We start from the raw sequence: 20,999 nt of genomic DNA on the forward strand, positions 1-20,999 counted from the left end.
ACTACCCCCCGCCCCTGCCCGACATGAGCATCCTTAGAAGAAGAGAGACTCAATTACTAGCCACTAGGATGCAAAATTGGAGAACTGGGCATAGCAAAATTCCCTAACTGTCTTCTTCTCCAGACACGGGCTCCTCTTTCTCTTCCCTAAATTCCCAGAATGGTACAGAAAATAGACACGTGGTAATACTGCCATGTCACTATGTTTTGAGTCACTTTCGTCTGTCCCCCTTCCACCTGACTTGGTCTGGTGCAGACTCAAGAGGCAGAAGCAAGCCTGTGAGATCCGTAGACGCTTAGAGCCCTCCACTAAACCTCCAGCTGCCCAAACCTCAGCCCTCCCTCTCTCACACTCAAGCCTAGCCATTCCTGCCCACCTAATAATAGGTCTTCAAATCGGCTGAAGCTACATCAGTTTTCAAAGGAGGATGGACAGCACGATTTGCAGGAGTTTCCTAGGGCTGGCCTGACAGAGTACCACAAAACGAGTGGCTTACACACCAGAAACTGTTTTCTTTAAGTCTGAGATGGAAAGTCTGAGGTTGGGGTGTCGGTGGCATCCTCTCCTCCCGAGGGCTGACAGACAGAATCTGTTCACTGCCTCTCTAGCAGTTTCTTGGCTGTTTTCTGGCCATCTTCGGGATTCCTTTGTAGAAGTGTCACCCCGCTTACACAACCACCTGCAGGTGGCATTCTCCCTTTGTGCGTCTGTCTCCAAATCTCTCCTTTTGATAAGGACACAGATCTTATAGATTCGCCCCCCCCCCACTCCAGCATGAATCATCTTTTTTTTTTTTAAGATTTTATTTATTTATTTTTGAGAGAGAGAGAGAGAGAGTGAGCAAAAGAGAGTGCCCGAGCAGGGGGAAGGAGAAGAAACAGGCTCCCCACTAAGCAGGGAGCCCGATGCAGGACTCGATCCCAGGACCCCAGGATCATGACCTGAGCCAAAGGCAGAGGCTTAACCGACTGAGCCACCCAGGTGCCCCCAGTGTGACTTCATCTTCACTAACAACAACTACAGTGACACAGTTTCCAAATAAGGTTGTATTCTGAGGTCCTAGGGGTAAGGACTTCAACGGATGAATTTGGGTAGAGGGCATAAAACTCAACTCACAAGTGATTATAAGTGGAAAACCATGATCACCTTCCACATGTATAGAGTCAAGGTAAAAAGAAAAACTCAGTGACAACCAGTTGGTGCCCATAGATTCTAATTAGAAGCTACCCCTTCCTGTAAGCCCTGAGTCTGAGACTTGCTCTCCTCGTTAAAAAAGGAGATGAGGGGCGCCTGGGTGGCTCAGTGGGTTAAAGCCTCTGTCTTCAGCTCAGGTCGTGATCTCAGGGTCCTGGGATCGAGCCCTGCATTGGGCTCTCTGCTCAGCGGGGGGCCTGCTTCCTCCTCTCTCTCTGCCTGCCTCTCTGCCTATTTGTGATCTCTCTCTGTGTCAAATAAATAAATAAATAATCTTTAAAAAAAAAAAAAAAGGAGATGAGAAATTGCTGGCAAGCTGTTAAAGATCTGTTAAAGATCTGTGAACCAGAATCACTTTCCCGCTGTGGGATTCTCTGTTCACTTGCCATGTGGTCCAGGCTACACATCCCACGTTCAGAAATCTACACAAACTGTCTCGAGGAAGATTAGCTACGTCCAAGTCCTTACACTGCTAGTCACAGCATCACCATATAGTCCACTCACCCCGAATGCTGCCCTATTTTTTTGTTCCATGTGTTTGCGGTTTCTTTATTTCGTTTTCTCCCCTCTGCCTTTCCAGATCGAGACAATCAGTCCATCCTCATCACGTGAGTAACCTGAGTTTGCACCACGATGACTTGGAAGCCAGAGCCGTCCCTTCCACTCCTCTATCTTACTTGCTTTCAACTCCACAGCGGAGAATCCGGGGCGGGCAAGACCGTGAACACCAAGCGTGTCATCCAGTACTTTGCAACAATTGCAGTCACCGGGGACAAAAAGAAGGAGCAGCAGCCAGGCAAGATGCAGGTGAGATGCTCCCTGAATCTGGAGTTTTGCTGGAGTAAGGACAACGTAAAGATGGGGTGAGCACCGAGTGTATGCAGGGCCAAGTGCTCAGCAGGATGCTGGGGACAGGGTCTCTCCCACGAGGGCTTGAGGGGCACGGCGGAGGTGGTGCCACCTCGTGGACATAGGTGGTAGCACTGGCTCCATCTGCAACAGCCCAGGGACTGTGAGCAGCTTCCCCTGGAGAAGGGATGCTTTAGGCAAGGTGAGCGGGGGTGAGGGGAGGGTTGATTTCTGATTGAAATTCCTAAGTCCCATGCACAGTCCTGCTACTTTGCATTTCTATCATGTTCCCACTGTTCACTCTGGGAACCACGGAGCGGGACAGAAGTTTGAAAACAGCTCTGAAGGCAGAAGGATAAGCAGTCGAGGGGCGGGAGGTGGGGTGGGGCTGGGAGTAAAAATTCTGCTTTCTCTAAGTGGACTTCTTTTTTTTTTTAAGATTTTATTTATTTGTTTGAGAGAGAGAGAAAGGGCAAGCATGAGTCAGGGGCAGAGGGAGAGGGAGAAGCAGACTTCCTCACTCAGCAGGGAGCCTGACACGGGGCTCCATCCCAGGACCTTGGGATCATGACCTGAGCTGAAGGCAGATGCTTCACTGACTCAGCCACCCAGGCACCCCTGTAAGCTGACTTCTGAGCAAAAATTCTCATTACATATTTTTTTGCGACTTAAAAAATCGTTTTGAGAACCACAATTTCTATTGTATGATCCCTTGAGTGACTGTCTTTGCTCAATTCTGCTTATACTTCTGAATCCAAATGTCTATATTAGATGGGTCATAATCCATACTCTAACAGAGGTATGTATTCTAAAAATCCATTATTTATAATGGAGCATTATCAGAGAGGAAAGGAAGTCTGAAAAATCAAGAGGAAACCTGGAATGTGGGATGGCCAGAGTCATGTTGATGCTGTACTGAGACCCTCTCTGGGATGGGACTCTCAAGCCTCCTTGGATGGTGGGCACGAGCCCATGGGTACCTTCACCCATCCACACTGGCCACCAGGCTGGGCTGGTTGGCATCTCTCCCTGGGCCCTGCCTAGAGCATCCACACTTTCGAGTCACCATGGGCTCCTTCAGAGGAAACTCCAAAGTCCCACCTTTGCTTTTCCTTGTTTATTATTAGGGAACTCTGGAAGATCAAATCATCCAGGCCAACCCCCTGCTTGAGGCCTTTGGAAACGCCAAGACTGTGAGGAATGACAACTCCTCAAGATTTGTAAGACCCGGTCCAATTTTAACTACCCACCCCAAGAACCAAATCCTCTCCTCAAATGCTGGATTAAAAAAAAAAAATCCCACATAAACTAGAATATAGCCAGCCTTATTCTACCCTTAAGTGATTCAGATCAACTGAGCCCCGCTGGGATAATGGGATACAGGGAAGAACATGTTGGCTCATTGTTGGCAATGCGGGGGAGGGAGGGATTTATCTGTCCATCCCAACTGGGCTCATCACCTCAGAACATCCGGAAGTCACGGTGATTCAAATTCCACAAGTAGAGAGCAATTCCTTTATGCTACACTTGGCCTCACTAAGGGGAAGCATTTGAAAATGCTGAAGTCCATTGAGCAATCTCCAGAAACCTGAGTTTGAATTAAGTGAGCAGGTTTGCACTCCTCCAGGTCAGAAGGCATTGGGAGAAGGAGAAACCTGGGGAAAGCAGGAGAGCTCAAAACACGGGAATACATTGATGTTGTAGATACTGAAGGATATGTCCCATCCTTCGACATTTGGCTTAAGATTCGTTCATCCAAAGAGGCCTTTAGTTCCCCCATGGGCAAATAAACAAACATCCAGCCCTCTACCTAACCTCACTGTACCACGGAATGAGCGACGACCATGAGGCAAAGCCCTCGCTTATGCCTGTAGATGCAAGAGACTGTCAGAACTCCACACTTCTCAGGACCTGGATAATCTCGAGCTTGTGCTTTGTTGTTGCTTCTCAAGGATGAAATGGTCCCTGAGGAGAAAGTGAATGCAGCCAGCAGAGACTGGGCTACGAGCCCTGACCTTTCTTTCTTTCCCTTGGTCCTCTGTGCATTGCCCATCTGCACATCTGTCTTCCTAGTGCACAACTAAAAAGTCTTCCTTGTAGGCGGTCTGGGTGTGCATTACCCAACAGACATATGGTGCACATATTTGCACCAAGTTAAGAATTGAGCTAACCTGGCTCCAGCTTAAAATGGAAGATGATATCTTTGGATACCCCCATTGCCACTCTCATTTATTGAGTACTTGGGTCTCTCTTCTTGGCCCTGACCCAGAAGTCACAATCACCCTGGTTAGCCTGCCCACCTTCCACTCTCCATATAAACATTTGCAGGCTAAAACTTCCATCATTTTCCACCAAGCAGCTAGCAATACTGAAAACCAACACTTATCGTTCACTCACGCCTTCACTGACCCTTCACCCGCTCTCCCCAAGCTTCATTCGGAAAATAGTGAGAAGATAATGGAGTGCTGACTACAGTCCAGGCTCCGTGGGTGGATGAACAAGGCAAGATTTTTGCCTTCAGATTTGCTCACAGTGTGGTAGAAACCAGTCGCTCATAAAATTTCATCTCTTGCTTCTCTAAAGGGGAGAACTCAGACTCTGAATGTGTATTTTGGGAGCCAGAGAGCTTGGCCTGAGTCTGGGAGCTAGGTTTGCCTAATGTAAGCAACAAGGAAAACCAAAGCAAGAAATCCCAGAAGGAACATCCAGAGGTGGAAGGAAGGAAGGAAGGAAGGAGAAAGAAAGGGGGAGGGAGGGAGGGAGGGAGGGAGGAAGAAAGGAAGAGAAAGAAAGAAATGGAAGGAGATAGGGAGGGAGGGAAGGAGGGAGGAAGGAAAGAAAGAAGGTAAGTAAGTTGGCAAGATGGCCCAACCAGGCCTATCAAAGGTATCCAGAAGCATTTGGGAATCCAGGTACCAGAGAGCAGGATAAAAACCAAGGGGACTGTCTAGAGTAAGGTGATCCCAAGCAGAAGTTGGAGAGGGCGCCCTCCTCCCAAAATTGGAGGAACAGGACCAGATGTTTTGTGTAGAACTATCTGAGTCTTGGGTAAGCCAGCATGGGGATTCTGGGTGCCAGACAGCTAGAGAGGAGGGAAGTCCTTACTTCTATCATCACTCCCTCCCTGATCCTACTCTCCCCACCTGTGCTGGGAGCACCTGGCAAAAACCGGCCACAGTACCATCTAAATAAAATAATTGTGATGTCTGTCAACCTGCCATTGGACAGGGGAAATTCATTCGGATTCATTTTGGAGCCACAGGAAAGCTGGCATCAGCGGACATTGAAACCTGTGAGTCCCAACACCCTATTAGGCACAGCGGTATTGACCACAGAGACACACCACCCAGGAACCTGAAACCACTTTCTTATTACCCTTAGATCTCTTAGAAAAATCCAGAGTGACATTTCAGTTATCCAGCGAGAGAAGCTACCACATTTTCTACCAAATCTTGTCGAACAAGAAGCCGGAACTCATTGGTAAGTTCTTGGGGTATTGGTCTCATCCTCCACATCAGTCACGTTGGACAAACGGAGTGCATCGCGCATGCGTGAGACGCTAAGGGGCCCTCCCTGTTTCGCAGACTTGCTCCTCATTTCAACCAATCCCTTTGACTTCCCCTTCGTGAGCCAGGGAGAGGTCACCGTGGCCAGCATTGACGACAGCGAAGAGCTTCTAGCGACTGATGTAAGCGCGCTCTTTCCTTCCTTCTTCCTTTCAGCACAAATTACTGAGTTTGTGAACTGAGAGGCACCCGGGCGGTCTCATCGGAAACTGAGACCCAGGGATGCTCAGTGATCAGACCTGAGCTCTCAGAGTTGGAGATGTCCAGGGAATTAGTCCACATGGGACCCCTCTCCGCTCACCTCCACCCCAGGAGATGCCGTGGGTGGACAGGAAGTTCTCCGAAACAGGCCTCCAGTTCCATTCTGTAGCATTTTTGAGTTGGGTTTTGCACGTATAAGGTTTTTTAAAGGTTTTTTTGGAACTTCTCAGGCTACAAAACCATCTGCATGGTTCTTTTAAGAAATTTTTAAAAATACAGCAAAGTGTAAAGCAGGAAAAAACAACCCAGTCTGCAGGAGGAGACGCTCCACGCCTCGTGCTACCTGTCCCCCTCAGGCTCACACTCAGCTCCCACACCTCCTCAGCGCACCTGTCAGGCCTCCCACCGTTAGCTCTGGGAAGTATTTCCAACATTGATAACTAGAATAATAACAGTAACTAAGTGCACCGAGCACTTACATGGGCTGGAAACTGAGATGAATACTTTATCTCATTTAAGCCCCCCCCAAGAAAAAATCTCTTGTAAAATGCCCCCATTTTACAAAGATGAAAGGTGAGTCTTAGAAGGAAAGCACACAATTTGCTTCAAGACAGTTTTCCAAAGACAGAACATTTGAAGTCAGATCTGCCCACCCCAGAACCTGCCTTTTTTTTTTTTTTTTTAAACTAATAGACACCATCTCTGAGCCATTCATCTCCCAGGGAGCTTCTCCTGGGTGATGGTTTATGGTCGAGTACAAGGGGGAGTGTTCCCTCCGAGAGTCTGCCTTCCCCAACAGGCTCCCCAGAAAGCAACATCTTCACCTGGTTCCTTTCAAAGTGGAGTGAAAGGTCTTTCCTTTTAACCTACAGCAGCCTCTTCCTACCGCACATATATGCATCTGATGGGGTGGGATGGGGAGTCAAGGAGGCCACTGAGGCTCAGAATGTCTCCTCACCCAGATCAGCTCTCAGCCTGGACCCCCCTTCTCCAAAAGGGGGCACCACCCCCAACAGTGCCTCATCGTCCAATACCGTCCTGCTGACACTGACCTGCCACCTCCCCAGACACGTTCCATGCATGTCAGTCCCTCCTCGAGTGAGCATTGCTTAAGCTGCAAGTCCTGTTACATAATCAATACACGTACCCCAGAGGATTTTCTAGTTGAAATCTTTGCGGTAGAAGACGGGCCGAGTGGCTATAAAACCAAGTCAGCAACCGCCTGTAGGCTCTGAAGTGACCCAGTGCTTACTGCAGACAGACCTTTATCACCTGCTACCTGGGCGACTTGGGCAGGTCACTTAGCCTGTTAGAACCTCAGATCTCACCTGGGACTTTGGAAAGATCTGCACACCTCTGAGATTCTCATAGAGGCATAGTGAGATGACTCACTGGATGGTGCCTCACTGCTCGCCTGGCACAGCCCCCCTGCAGAGTTTGCCCCTTTCTTATTTGAAGAATGATGGCGTTCTCTTCGATGACCTTCTCTTCCAGTTCTAATAGGCTGGGGCGCCGTATTGTCTCAATTCTGAACAACACCGGAGTTCCTGGGTTATAATGCCAGACTCTCAAGGTGTTAGACACTATCTCTCAGACACGCTCCATGAGAATTCCTTCTCCTGGTATCGCATGATGGTTCCCAGTGGCCTCATCGAGAAAACAGCCCCAAATCTATGTAAAGGATTCCAATCAGTTCTGGTTGGATGGAAGAAAACAGAGTATTCACGTTTTCTTCCCATAATCTCCACCCTCCCACACAAACATGTTAAAGAAATGGCTTTTAACCCCTAAGTTAACAAACCACTTCATCCACTTCTTTGGGCAAATGCTGTCTCACGGGCTGTACACAAAGGGTGAGGTCTTTCCTAGGGACAACGGAGTCCCTGGGATGACTGTCCTTTTACTAATTCCTAGAATGCCATTGACATCCTGGGCTTCAGCTCAGAGGAAAAAGTGGGGATCTACAAGCTCACGGGTGCCGTAATGCATTACGGGAACATGAAGTTCAAGCAGAAGCAGCGTGAGGAGCAGGCTGAGCCGGATGGCACCGAAGGTAACCACGTCTGGGTAGAGACTAGCGTCTGACACTGTCCCTGTGTTCATGGGTGGCCGGGGCCCTGTGAGGTGAGTGCTGGGTTCCTCCCGAGAGGTGCTCATTGGAAGTCACTCAAACGGGTTGTGGGGTGTCCAAAGCTCATTGTACTTGCCCTGGGGAAGTACACTGCCTCTGTCAAGGAATCCTACAGTGGTGGATCCTTGAAACACAAAAGTCATCATTCTTGTCAATGAATATTCACCTTGTTACCTTTCACCATCGCAGTTCACCTGTTGCCTTAAGGTAGACATTGAGGAGAGGATATGGTTCTGTGAACCTCCCTTTCTCTCTGTGCACATAAGCAGAATGCGGTCCTAAGCACCTGGGCCCAGTGAAGGGGTTTCCTCTTCCTGTGACCTTCAGTCCCACTCTGACATCTGTTGAACTTGACCCTGAACCCAGGACTGGTGTACAGATCCCCCACCCCCTACCCCATGAGTCTCACCTGGATTGTCTCCCCATTCCCCTTTGCCTGGCCCTGGGAACAGAGCAGGGGGCAGTGGGAAGGGCTCCTCGCAGCAGGACATACCCACCATGCGCCCCACATCATCTGGGGTGATTATTACATCTTTCCTCCTCATCCCTGACCTGCCTGTGCTCAGACAAGCAGCAAATTCCGCTCGCCTCCCCACATCATCCACATCATCTCTCACACTGTTACAAGGTCTGTAAGGGAAAGGCTGGTTCATCTCCAATAATTCTACCTATTGTAACATCGCCACAGTGTGTCTTGAGCACCACCCCCCACCATCATAGGTGGGAACAATGGCCTTGAGAGAAAGACCAGGAAAATATATGGGACTTTATCACTGCCCATAAAGGCTCACCTGATTAGGCTACGGTTGCCCATAAATAAAATTCCACTTGGAATTTTATTAATTCCAAGTGGACTGACTAGGGACCTCATCGCAGAAGTAATGAATAGCCCATCCATATTCACCAGTGCCACCCCCAGACACAAGGGGAGGGGATTATGCAAAAAATATACACCAGGGGGCGCCAATTCTCAGGGCCATCTTGGAATCCTGCTTGTGTAGGTGGTGGAAGATAAGGGGCAGCAGAGAAACTCTGTTCAGAGCAAGAGACCCTTCTGATTGGGGTAATCAGGGAAGGCTTCCTGGAGGAAGAAAGCACCGACATGGACTTTGAAGGATGGGTAGGATTCTCAAAGGTGTTGGGGAGAAGGCAGTCTAAACAGAGGACACATGATGATCAAGGGGGAGGGGGAAGGAATGTGAGGGGACTGAACAGCAGTGGGGTCCTCTTTGGCTACAGAAGAGGATGTGTAAGGGATGGGGATTTAAAAGCAGTTATTTCGGTATTAGTTGGAAAAGGCCTTGAGTGCCAGGACATATGGTTTAGAATGTATGTGGTAGGTACCAGAAGCCATGAACTGTCCACTTAGCAGGGGAAGTTCATGGGAGTTAATCGGTGAGCAGTCAGGCTTCCCAAAAGTGTGGGACCCTGTGGGAGATGCCAGCTATTTTGAAGGGGAAGCGAGCAGAATTTGCTGCCTGTCTGACCACAGGCAGGTCAGGGACGAGGAAGAAGGATGTAATAATCACCCCAAGCTTTCAAGTGTAAGTGACTTTCAAGTGTAGGTGACAAGTCACCTTGTAGGTGACCATGCACCTACAAGGGCAGAGCAGGAAAAAGGGATAGTTTGAGCAAAGAGGAAAGCATACATATGGCCTCTTATTAAACACTTGACAAATACGGTCCTGGATTTTTATTGGCACAATTCCCCAGCCAGCAATAAAGTAATGGTCCCAACCAAGAGGAGTTACCCCTAGAGGAACAATATTTCTCTACCTTCTTGATGAGCTCAGTGCAGGCAGCCAGATCTGACCCAAAGTCAACCACACTCCCAATGAACTATATGAAATTGCCAATTATCAACTGCTTTTGACCTTCTTCCACATCTGAAGACTGGGTCAAAGTTCTGTAGCTCTCTCTCAGCTATAAGCGTGGCATCTTACAGGAATTTAGGAAGCTGCTTAACATATATTGTGAACCGTCCAAATGGTGCCTCCATTACTCCAAGCCATTTTTTTGAATAGCAGACTCCAATATCACTGTGTAACTGTATCTTCTTAAAAATGAAATTTAGGGGCGCCTGGGTGGCTCAGTCGGCTAAGCGTCCAACTCGTGATCTCAGGGTCAGGAGATTGAGCTGCACGTCAGGCTCTGTGTTGACCGTGGACCTTGCTTAGAATTCTCTCTCTCCCTCTCCATGCACCCCTCCCCTGCTCGCTTGCTCTCTCTCTCTCCCAGAAAAAGGAAAAAAAAGAAATTTAAATATCAATAGGTCAAGATTAACCTTCAAGATTGCATCTAGAAGGCAAACTAAAGTTCTAGAAAACCTGTGCCCCTAGACTATGAGATCGAAACTTTCTCAGACAACACCAGTCCTGGTGCACATAGGAGAACATAAGAAGACCAAAAAGGATTATAGGAAACATTTCTGGGAGGCCCCAGGGTCTGATTGGCCACATCAGCCGCTGCCATCTTTGTGTGACCACATTGCCATCTTCCTTCAGTGGCTGACAAAGCTGGGTACCTGATGGGTCTGAACGCTGCAGAAATGCTGAAAGGCCTGTGTTGTCCGAGGGTGAAGGTTGGCAACGAGTATGTCACCAAAGGGCAGAACGTCCAGCAGGTAATGGAGTTGCCCTGAGTTCAGCTGACTCAGTTATTCTGCTATTTTAACCACCATCCCAAGGTTCTTTAAGCTGCGGGTGTCCAAAATCCATATGCAACTGCCTTCAGCATTAAGGGGAATTTCGTTCTTAGGTCCCAGGGGTAGCTTAAAGAATGCACATGAAAGGAGTGCTGTTAGGCACCAGGAGGGCGGGAACCAGAAACTGAAGGGTCCTCTGGAGCCAGACCACCCCTTTGCAGCTCCTTCCCTGGGGCTCCATGGACCCTCATTGCTCTCCTTCTCTTCCGTGTCCTCACTAGGCAGACAAGCTCTCTCCACCTTACCTGCCCACAGCCACCCCATAGCTCCCAAGTTCACATCTCCATAGTTCAGCCTCCCATGGAGACTGAGACCAGTGTCTTTGATCCCAATTCCAAATTCTCAGGAAAGACACTCCATGCAACCCAACTTGGATCAGAAGTCCACCTCTGGTTCAGCTACGTACAGCCAAGGTCTAGAGTCATGTGTTAATACCATGGCTGTTAGAAGACTATCTTTGTAAATGGGATAGTTCTCAGAGGGAGGGGAACGTCCTAAGCTGGCAAGTGCTTTAAGGGATATTTAATATCATGCTGGACTACACGAAATTGCCAATCTCTAACCGCTTTTGACCTTGAAGACCTCATTGGCTTCATGCTTCAACCGTGAGGGTTGAGTGGGTGATCTTTCTTCAAGGTGACCAACTCGGTGGGCGCTCTGGCCAAGGCCGTCTACGAGAAGATGTTCCTGTGGATGGTCACCCGCATCAACCAGCAGCTGGACACCAAGCAGCCCAGGCAGTACTTCATCGGGGTCTTGGACATCGCCGGCTTTGAGATCTTTGACGTGAGTTGTTCGAATAAATGCCTCTTAAGGTCCTTCCGCTTTGTGTCTTCTTTGCGGAGTCCCCACTGGATTTTCCAGATTCGCTCCAACTCTTGCTCTTTGCAACACTCAGTTCAACAGCCTGGAGCAGCTGTGCATCAACTTCACCAACGAGAAGCTGCAACAGTTCTTCAACCACCACATGTTCGTGCTGGAGCAGGAGGAGTACAAGAAGGAGGGCATCGAGTGGGAGTTCATTGACTTCGGGATGGACCTGGCTGCCTGCATCGAGCTCATCGAGAAGGTAGAGGAATAGAGTCTGCTCCCCAGGGACTGCCCCTCCTTGGCTGGGACCGTCATTCCTTTGCTCTCACTCTACCCTGCGGGTAGAATGGTGATCCTTGCACTACTCTTCCAGCCTCTGGAGAGCTGAATCCCCTTGCACAGACAAGTGTTTGGAATGCATGCATGATGCAGACACCTAAACAGATACATGGTTGGTTAAGATCCAAGGGCTCAGCTCTCCCAGGAATGTGAACGGGAGCCCGGGAGAACAGTGGCCTTTCATACCTTTGTAACTTGTCCAAAGACCCTAGGAGGACAGACAACAGAGCAGTAGAGTTCTTGGCATAATGTTACTATAAAAACAGCCAAAGAGGGGGCGCCTGGGTGGCTCAGTTGGTTAAGCCTCTGCCTTCGGCTCAGGTCATGATCTCAGGGTCCTGGGATGGAGGCCCGAGTTGGGCTCCCTGCTCAGCGGGGAGTCTGCTTCTCCCTCTGCCTGCCGCTCCCCCTGATCGTGCTCTTGCTCTCTCTCACTCTCTCTCAAATAAATAAATAAAATCTTAAAAAAAAAGATAACTAAAAAAAAGAAATTCCCATACCATTTGCAGCACTGGTGGTGTTGGAATGAGTTTATCTTCCTAAGGTGGCTGCTAAGAAATCCACACATGATTGTTTCAATATCACTCATATTATTTTATGTCTATGTATGTTACTTTCCTTTTTTGGAGGGTGCGGTGATGGTAACCTGTTGCTAAAAGTGAGCTACATTTATATGCATACAGTTTCTTTCCATGTTCTTTTGTTCAACAAGCATCCATTAAGCCTTTACTCCGTGTCTAGCTCCGTGCCCCGCGGTGCTCCTTAGCGAGTGGTAACACCAGAAAGGTTATATTTGACTCCTGCAGACAATGGAGTCATTGAGATGCAATATTAAATGCTGAGTCATGGTCTGTCATCCTCCTTTCAGCCCATGGGCATCTTCTCCATCCTGGAAGAGGAGTGCATGTTCCCCAAGGCCACAGACACCTCCTTCAAGAACAAGCTCTATGACCAGCACCTGGGCAAGTCCAACAACTTCCAGAAGCCCAAGCCTGCCAAAGGCAAGGCCGAGGCCCACTTCTCTCTGGTCCACTACGCCGGCACCGTGGACTACAACATCGCCGGCTGGCTGGACAAGAACAAGGACCCCCTGAACGAGACCGTGGTCGGGCTGTACCAGAAGTCTTCCCTAAAGCTGCTGTCCTTCCTTTTTTCCAACTACGCTGGTGCAGAAACAGGTGAAATTCCCCACCCCACCCCCACTATGTGCAAACCTCTGCGTAATTACTTATGACCCAGAGCTGCTCCTTGAAGAACGAGTATTCCGTTGGGATCGTCAGATAGAGCTGGATTTATTTGTCTGTCTCTGATTACCCAATTTTCTTTCTCCTATGCTTCCTCTCCCTTAAGAGGAAGTCCCTGGGCTCCCAGGGGACAAAAGAGCCAGTATCACGTTTTCAAATAGCTTTTAAAGATTGAGATGGGGTGGCTGGCTGGTCTATTGTGGTCATTTCAGGTAAATGGAATCACTTTGCACCTGGCTTCTTTCATGTAGCAGAATGTTCCCAGGATTTGTCTGTGTTGGGACACACTTCCTTTTATAGATGAGTAGTATTCCAGGGCGCAGATAACACACATTTTGTCTATCCACTGGGGAGTTGATGGACATCTGGCTAGTGATGATCATGCTGCTATGAACATTTGTATACAAGTTTCTGTGCTGGCTTATGGTGTCAGTTCCCTTGTATATATCCATAGGCCAATTCTCTTGCACCTATCCACAGGCCTAGAACTGCTCAGTCTTACGGTAACTCTGTATCCAGTTTCTCCAGGGACTTCCAGACGGTTTTCCAAAATGGTTGCACAAGCCAGTATCACTTGCTAAGTTTATTCACATTGTATTTTTAAAAATAATCACCAAAGAACAGTTTTAAGATGATGGACTGTCTTAAATGCATCAATTTTAAAAATTAATGTTCTCAATATGAAAATATAGACAACGTACTCATTCGTTCTATGATTAGATTATTTTAAAAACAAACTAGGAGGGGCGGCCTGGGTGGCGCAGTGGGTTAAGTGTCAGTGGGTTTGTGTGCAGGTCATGACCTTGGGGTCCTGGGGTCGAGCCCCATATCAGATTTTGTGCTCAGTGCAGAGTCTCCTTGGGATTCTCTCTCTTCTTCTCCCTCTGTCCCTTCCCCAGATCTCTCTCTCTCTCTCTCAAATAAATAAATAAGTCTTAAAAAAAAAAAAAAAAAAACAGAACGAAAACTCTTCAGCTCTGTGACATCAAAAGAAAACCAAAGTCCCATTCAGGGGTCCAAAGGATGTGGCCACCACTTAAAAAAAAAAAGAATCCTTGTGCACTATTGGTGGGAATGTAAGTTGGTGCAGCCAACTGTGGAAAACAGTATGGAGGGTGCTCAAAAAATTAAAAATAAAATTACCATATGATCTAGCAATCCATATCTAAAGAAAGCAAAATCGCTATCCTTAAGAGATTATTTACGCCCCCGTGTTCACTGGAGTATTATTTACAATAGCCAAGACATGGAAACAACCTCAGTGTCCATCAACAGATGAATGGATAAAGAAAACATGGTGTTCTTTTCAGCCATAAAAAAAAAAAAGAGAGAGAGAGAGAGAGAGAAAAAAATCTTGGGTTTGTGACAACATGGATAGACCTTGAAAACATGATGCTAAGGGAAATGAGCCAGACAGAGAAAGACAAATCCTGTACCATCTCACTTATATGCAGAATCTAAAAAAAAAAAAAAAAAAAAAAAAAAACCTATCTCTCATGGAAACAGAGATCGGACTTTGTGGTTGCTGGAAGCAAAGGGTGAGGGGTGGGGGAATTGGATGAAGGTGTCAAAAGATACCAACTTCCAATTATAAGATAAATAAGTTCTGGGATGTAATGTACAGCAATTGCGTATTTAAAAGTTGCCAGGAGAATAGATCTTAAAAGTTCTCATCACAAGGAAAGTAATCCTAACCAGGTATGGGCAACAACGTGACTATTTCAAAATATAGACATGTATCAAACTATTCTGTCCTTACACCGGAAAGATACGCAATGTTATTTCCATGTCAGTGATATCTCAGTAACCCTGGGGAGCAGGGGGAAGGCTCAGGGTTGAATCTGATGCACCCTCTGTATCTGTCTCCAGGTGACTCTGGGGGAAGCAAGAAGGGCGGAAAGAAAAAAGGCTCCTCTTTCCAGACCGTGTCGGCGGTGTTCAGGGTTTGTGTTTTGGCAACTTCTGCATTCGGTTGTTCTTGTGCTCCGTGAAACGGCATTTGCTGACGTTAATGTGCTCGTTCTGATTTGCGTCCCAGGAAAATCTGAACAAACTGATGACCAATTTAAGGAGCACTCACCCTCACTTTGTGCGATGCCTGATTCCCAATGAGACCAAGACTCCCGGTGAGTGAGAATCCATCAGAACTGGGCTCCCCAAAACGCGTGCAAACTTCTGCGTGCGTTCGTGCGGGTTTCCCTGAGCCGAGGGTTGTGGGGTTTACCTCCTCTCAATGTCATCTGTGAAGTGACATGGCCAGATTTAGCAAATACGAATACAGATGCTCTGTTCAGTTCGAATTTCAGATAAACAATGAAAATGTTCTTTGTGTAGGTATGACCCATGCAGTGTCTGGGATACATTTACACTAAAAAATGAGGTACCGTATCTGAAATGCAAATTCACCTTAGTGTCCTGTGTTTTTTCCGGCACTCCTACTCTGAAGTCCGTATCCCTCATAGTCAAGTACGTAGAGAGGCATATCAGATCCGTGACTTTCCCGGGGTTTTCCAAGAGCTCTGTGACTCCTTTCCCCCAAAGAACACCACTGCATCTGAGTAGTCCGCAGTTAAAACACCTGTTTCCCGAGCGTAGACGGTATGCAATTACTCTCCACCTGTTACTGCCCACGGGACTTTTATCTGCGTACTTTAGCTTTCTGGGCTATAAAACAAGGATTAAAGTGACATTTCATGCATGCATTCACTTACTTAGCTATTCATTTATTTATGTAATGAGTGTGTGTAAACTCTGTAACTATTAATTCACTCAACCTGCCTGATGGGGTTGTCATGAGGATCGCTTGAATGAGTGCGTGTCAAGCACTTCAAGCTGGGCCACATGCCCGGTGAACACTCAGTGTGTCTGGCTGTCAGTGATAATCCCAACAGTTGTTATTAGTATAATTACAAGAAGAATTATGATAATAATGTTATGAATGATAATGCATATGAGAAATAATGACATCATGGGAAACTAGTTTATTTGTTAATTAAATAAAAATTAATTTTTATTTTATTTCATTTTTATTCATATTTATTTTATTATATTTATATTTTATTTTTATTATAGTATTTTATTTTAATTATTTACCTTATTTATTTTTTATTTATCTTATTTATTAATAACAAATATTAATTTATTACTACATTAATAATTGCTTATATTGTTGCAGTATAAGTACATTATTAATACTTATTATATTTATTATTATTATTATTATTATTATTATTACGGAAAACCAGGAATTTAATTCTCCAAATGACCACGGCTACTCTTCCGTGGAAGTCCAGGTCGAAGGCAAAAACCAGCTGAAAACGTGCTGTTAGGACCCACATTGCCTTTGCAGGCTGCACCCCTCCCAGTGCACCCAGCACAGCCCAGTTCTCCTCCAGGGTTGGAACAGAGCTGTTTCTCTGGTTGCGGTGCATCAGATGAAATTGTTGGCTTGTGTGCAGCTTATCTTGTCACAAAAGCGGATTTCTGTTACTGTTTTTGAGCCCATGTCAGCACAAATCAAAGGCGGGGTCCATAAAGACTTGCCTGCAGGTGTCAGGTGACAGGGATGGATGGCCCCTCGCTGGGGAAACCTGTGCCTCTCGGGGCCCCCAGGGGCTTGGGCAATCCACCGCCTGCCTTTTTCTCTTGGAAGGAGAATTGTGACGACATCACCATCCCTTCCTCTCCGTTTTGCTTCTCCTTCGTCCTGGCCCCACTCCGTTTTCTTTCTCATTTCCGAGAATAGACTGACCCTAGTATAGGAGCATGGGCGAGGCTTTGGAAAGGACCTAGTGGGGCTTCTTCCTTTCTTCCTTTTCTGGAAGAGGGCGTAGAGACGGAGGAGATTGAAGTGCCTGCCCGAGGGCGTCCGGAGCTGGGGCTGGACCAAACCGCAGGCACACTCTGGGCCATGGTGGATGGTGGCCACTCGCGCAGGGGAGTGAGGGGACAGCATGAGGAGGAATGAGACAGCAGGCTGAGCAGGTCAGGAGGGGCTAGTTTGGATCATCTCAGCAGGCCCCAGGCTGTGTGGGCTGCCGTGGTTGTCTGGTGCCTGGCCTGAGCGTGGCAGCCCGATGAGGCAATGGTTGAGGGACCTTGGCTTTGGTTCTCAGCTTGTTGGAAGTGAGATGTGTGCTCCCGGGGGAGCAGTCTGACATCCTAGGAACTGGCTCTTGGTGGCTGGGGGGATTGGGGGCAGTCTCTCAGGGTCTGTAAGTCCCCAAGGTGCCAAACATCATAAAATGCAATTTTTGCATTTGCAATATTTGCAATTTTTTTTGCATTTTAAGATGCACCATTCACACAGCTGCCCGAGAGACTGAGCTGGTAGGAGGAAGGAGTTTGTTGGAGGTGCTGAGTGAGGGATAACTTGAGAAAGGGCAGGCAAGGCAATAGCTCGGGGGACTTGGGCAGAGAGGATCGTTCTTGATGGGCCTTCCAGAGACTGTCTCCGCCTGGGTTGGGAGGGACACCCTGGGAGAAGTCAACCCAGTTCTGAGCCTGCAGTGACAGCAGGGGCCCCGGGGAAGGAGGCAGCCCAGTCTGAGCTCTGAGACTACCAGGCAGGGCCCTCACCTCTCCAGGAAATGGGGGCACGCAGCTAGCAAATACCACAGCTGGCATCGGAACCCCCTCAAAATTCTCATCCGAGAAATCCCGGGAGCTGGACTTGGTAATCCGTCAGGTTCGCTCCCACGAGACGTCCTCTGCGTGTCTGATGTCTCTCCTCAGTCTTACCCACTCCTCCCTTGAGACTGAATCACAGGCCTGTAGAACCTTCAGGAATGATGGAAAAGTTCCACGTCCATGCCGTCCAGTACGGCAGCCGCTGGGTACATGGCACACCTGGTGTGGCTAAGAATATGAACTTTTCATCTTGATGAATTTAAATTGTAATAACCACATGTGGCCAGAAACTACTGTACCAGATGGCACAGTCCAGCAGCAGAGCCTTGAAAATGGCGTGAGTAGTCATCTCTCCTTTCAGCCACCGAGAAAACTTGTGAGCCTTCTAGAAGCTTCCAGAAGGCTCATCAGAGACAGCTTTAGCCTCCCTCTCCCCAGCAACCTAGGGAACGCACAAGGAAAGCCATTATGCAGCCATCGGAAGGCTCCTAACCATGCACACATATACAGGATTTTCTCAGTCCTCGTTTGTGTGTGACCCAAGAGTGTCCCTGGTAAGGGCTTGTCCCTATGGCTCCTCTTCTTCCTCCCAATGTTGGTGTCCCCCCTTCCTTCCCAGACCTCATCCTCAGGGGTCAGCAGAGGACCCCCCTGCATTCAACCCTTTGCATCCTCTAAAGCACAGCTGTCCTTTGCTCTGTTTCTCTGCTCCCCCAAAGGCACTGCCTGCAGACACTACATCCTTGACCTTGAGTAGAGAAGGGCACAGCATGTTATCTAAAGGGAAGTCCAGAGGGCTACCCATACTCATTCTTGCCTAGCTGGACTCGAGGGTCATCAACAGGATAAAGATCCATTTTTGTCTTTTAGCCCATAGGAATGAGATGCTCGCGTGTCCCCAGGGGTTGGGATTGTCTCCTACTGCGAGACTATGTCCATCCCATCATTCTTAGAGTTGGCGTTAACCCTTTCCGCTCAAGTCTGGGTGTGTTGGCGTGTCTCACAGCGGCCAGACCGTCAAAGACAAGGAAAAAGCCCCTGACATACGCCAGGGCGTGATGCACCACTACTTCTCTCCCCAGGCGTGATGGACCACTACTTGGTCATGCACCAGCTACGCTGCAACGGGGTCCTCGAGGGCATCCGGATTTGCAGGAAAGGCTTCCCCAGCCGGATCCTCTATGCAGACTTCAAACAGAGGTAGGTCACCTGGCTTTGCATCTCTCCCTCTCTCTCGCTCGTTTTTTAAGATTTTATTTATTTATTTGAGGGAGTGAGAGAACATGAGAAGGGGGAGTAGGAGAGGGAGAGGGAGAAGCAGGCTCCCCGCTGAGCAGGGAACCCGACACAGGGCTCGATCCCGGGACCCCAAGATCCTGACCTGAGCTGAAGGCAGATGCTTAACCCACTGAGCCACCCAGGCCACCCTGTATCTCTCTCCTTCTGAGGGCTCCTTGGGCTGAGTGGCTGGTGAGTTCACAGCTTCCCAAGGTTCCCGGGGGCCTTCTCTTTAGCTGGGGAGATGAGCTATGCCCAAATGAGGGCCAGGCCAGCCCAAACTGGTCCCAGCATCAGAGCCCCAACCCTCCACCTCGACTGGGCCTTCAGAGCAGAGCTTCTCACCTTCTGCGCTATTGAGATTTGGGACTAGATAATCCTTTCTTGTGGGGGTTGTCGTGAGTGTTGTTAAGATTTTAGCAGGATCCCCAGCCTCTACCTACAGTGTCAGGAGCAAACCACACCCCACCCACACTGGGACAATCAAAAATGTCACCAGACATTGTCAGGTGTCCCCTGGGCAGGGGGGGAGAAGTGCAGGTGGGGGGGCTCAGTTGTCCCCATTTGAGTCTCGCTGCTCCAGACCAGCTCTCTCCTCCCAGCTGCCCACAGCTGGGCCCACAACTCCAGACCTTGTCTGGAGTAGAGGAAGGGCGAGGACCCTCCGGGAGTAGGGGGACCACAGGTCTGCGCGTCACAGATGACTTCAAGGTTCTTTTATGCAGATAACATCTTCCTCTGAAAACAAAACTCCAGCTGTGGACCCCTTCTCCCAGACTAGCTGTACGATAGTCCATGTCCCCCTAAGGCTGGAGCAGGAGAAGATTCTAGAAGGCCTGGTCTTAGGTATAGGGCAGGCCTTGTCTTAGCTATGGGGCCTTTCTCGGGGATTGAATCTATTCAGAAGATGTTGTCCCTCGACGGAAACCACCTTCCAAGCTAGCACTGTCAAGCCAATGCAGAGGGGCCCAAGTGCATGTTAGGCCTGAGCCAGCTTCCGAAGCCAGATTGGAGGGAGGGTAAGGTGTTTTCTCAGCTTCCTATGTGCTCGGCCAACTGCTAGTAGAATCTTGTCCCTTAAACCCTGGTGGCTCTCCCGAGTCCACGTGTCCTCAGGGGAGCGCATGGTCTTTCTGGCCATGGGTCATCCCAGAATGGCTTGGGCCCTGGCAGGGGTGAGGCCCCAGGGCAGAAAGGACCAGGGTACAGCCCTCAGGAAATTGCACGGAGGGACCACCCTCCCAGCTCTGTGGGCCGGACCCCCTGCTCGCCTGAGACGCCCCTCCCCCCACTCCGCAACGCCCAGCTGCTAGCAGGTGGCTGACCAAGTACACGTCACACTCCCCCCTCCACTGCCCCGCAGATACCGGATCCTCAATGCCAGTGCCATCCCCGAAGGACAATTTATTGACAGCAAAAATGCTTCTGAGAAGCTTCTGAGCTCCATCGACGTGGACCGGGAACAGTACAGGTTTGGGCACACCAAGGTGAGTACACGTGGAGCTGGGACACCTCCCCCCTCCACCCTGCATCACCCATGGCCCCCGGGCTGCTTGTCGGCTGGTGGGAGGAAAGGACCGCTCTCCCCATCCGGCCAACCTGACTGCCCCGTTGCGCAGGAGCCCACGCAGAAGGAGCCTGGGTCTGGGGACTGAGAATCCTGTCCCCGTGTTGGTTTTTAAGTGTCTAGAGGCTTAATTGGAAGCCAGACCCCACCCCCGCCCCAGCATTGGAAGAAAGCCATAGAAAGTTCTAGGGTCCTAAGAGAGGAGAGCAAAGCCACTTTTACATGAGATGAGAAAGCCAAGGAGAGAGTAGAACGCAGCAAGGATTCCAGAAACAGTGAGAACTTGGAGGGAATGATAATAACAGATAGAAATGCCCACCATTTATTGAGCACATGGAGATCTGGCCCTGTGATTCGCCCTCTGTGCACCCGGCATTCAGTCCTCCCCATAACCCGAGGGACATAAGGCTAGTCCTGACCTCGTGGGGTTACAGGGAGGGCAAGGGAAATGAGGGCACCCAGAGGGCAAGAAACGTGCTCAAGGTCG

General features: G+C 48.9%; 1 protein-coding gene across 1 annotated transcript in view; it reads left to right on the forward strand.

Annotated features, from left to right (window-relative positions):
• The window catches only part of LOC308357123 (myosin-13), a gene marked incomplete at both ends in the record, with an annotated part of 46,812 nt that overhangs the window by 2,880 nt on the left and 22,933 nt on the right, over positions 1 to 20,999 (forward strand). The window contains 15 exons of the mRNA XM_080826608.1: positions 1,775 to 1,802; positions 1,890 to 2,001; positions 3,171 to 3,263; positions 5,272 to 5,335; positions 5,425 to 5,523; positions 5,628 to 5,731; positions 7,725 to 7,863; positions 10,446 to 10,564; positions 11,282 to 11,431; positions 11,544 to 11,714; positions 12,663 to 12,972; positions 14,908 to 14,981; positions 15,077 to 15,164; positions 18,750 to 18,867; positions 20,309 to 20,432. Coding sequence (XP_080682734.1) covers positions 1,775 to 1,802; positions 1,890 to 2,001; positions 3,171 to 3,263; positions 5,272 to 5,335; positions 5,425 to 5,523; positions 5,628 to 5,731; positions 7,725 to 7,863; positions 10,446 to 10,564; positions 11,282 to 11,431; positions 11,544 to 11,714; positions 12,663 to 12,972; positions 14,908 to 14,981; positions 15,077 to 15,164; positions 18,750 to 18,867; positions 20,309 to 20,432 — 1,793 coding nt within the window. The remainder of the gene's footprint in view (positions 1 to 1,774; positions 1,803 to 1,889; positions 2,002 to 3,170; positions 3,264 to 5,271; positions 5,336 to 5,424; positions 5,524 to 5,627; positions 5,732 to 7,724; positions 7,864 to 10,445; positions 10,565 to 11,281; positions 11,432 to 11,543; positions 11,715 to 12,662; positions 12,973 to 14,907; positions 14,982 to 15,076; positions 15,165 to 18,749; positions 18,868 to 20,308; positions 20,433 to 20,999) is intronic.

Source organism: Martes martes (assembly GCF_963455335.1).
Source record: "Martes martes genome assembly, chromosome: 16".
NCBI classification, from domain to species: Eukaryota; Metazoa; Chordata; class Mammalia; order Carnivora; family Mustelidae; genus Martes; species Martes martes.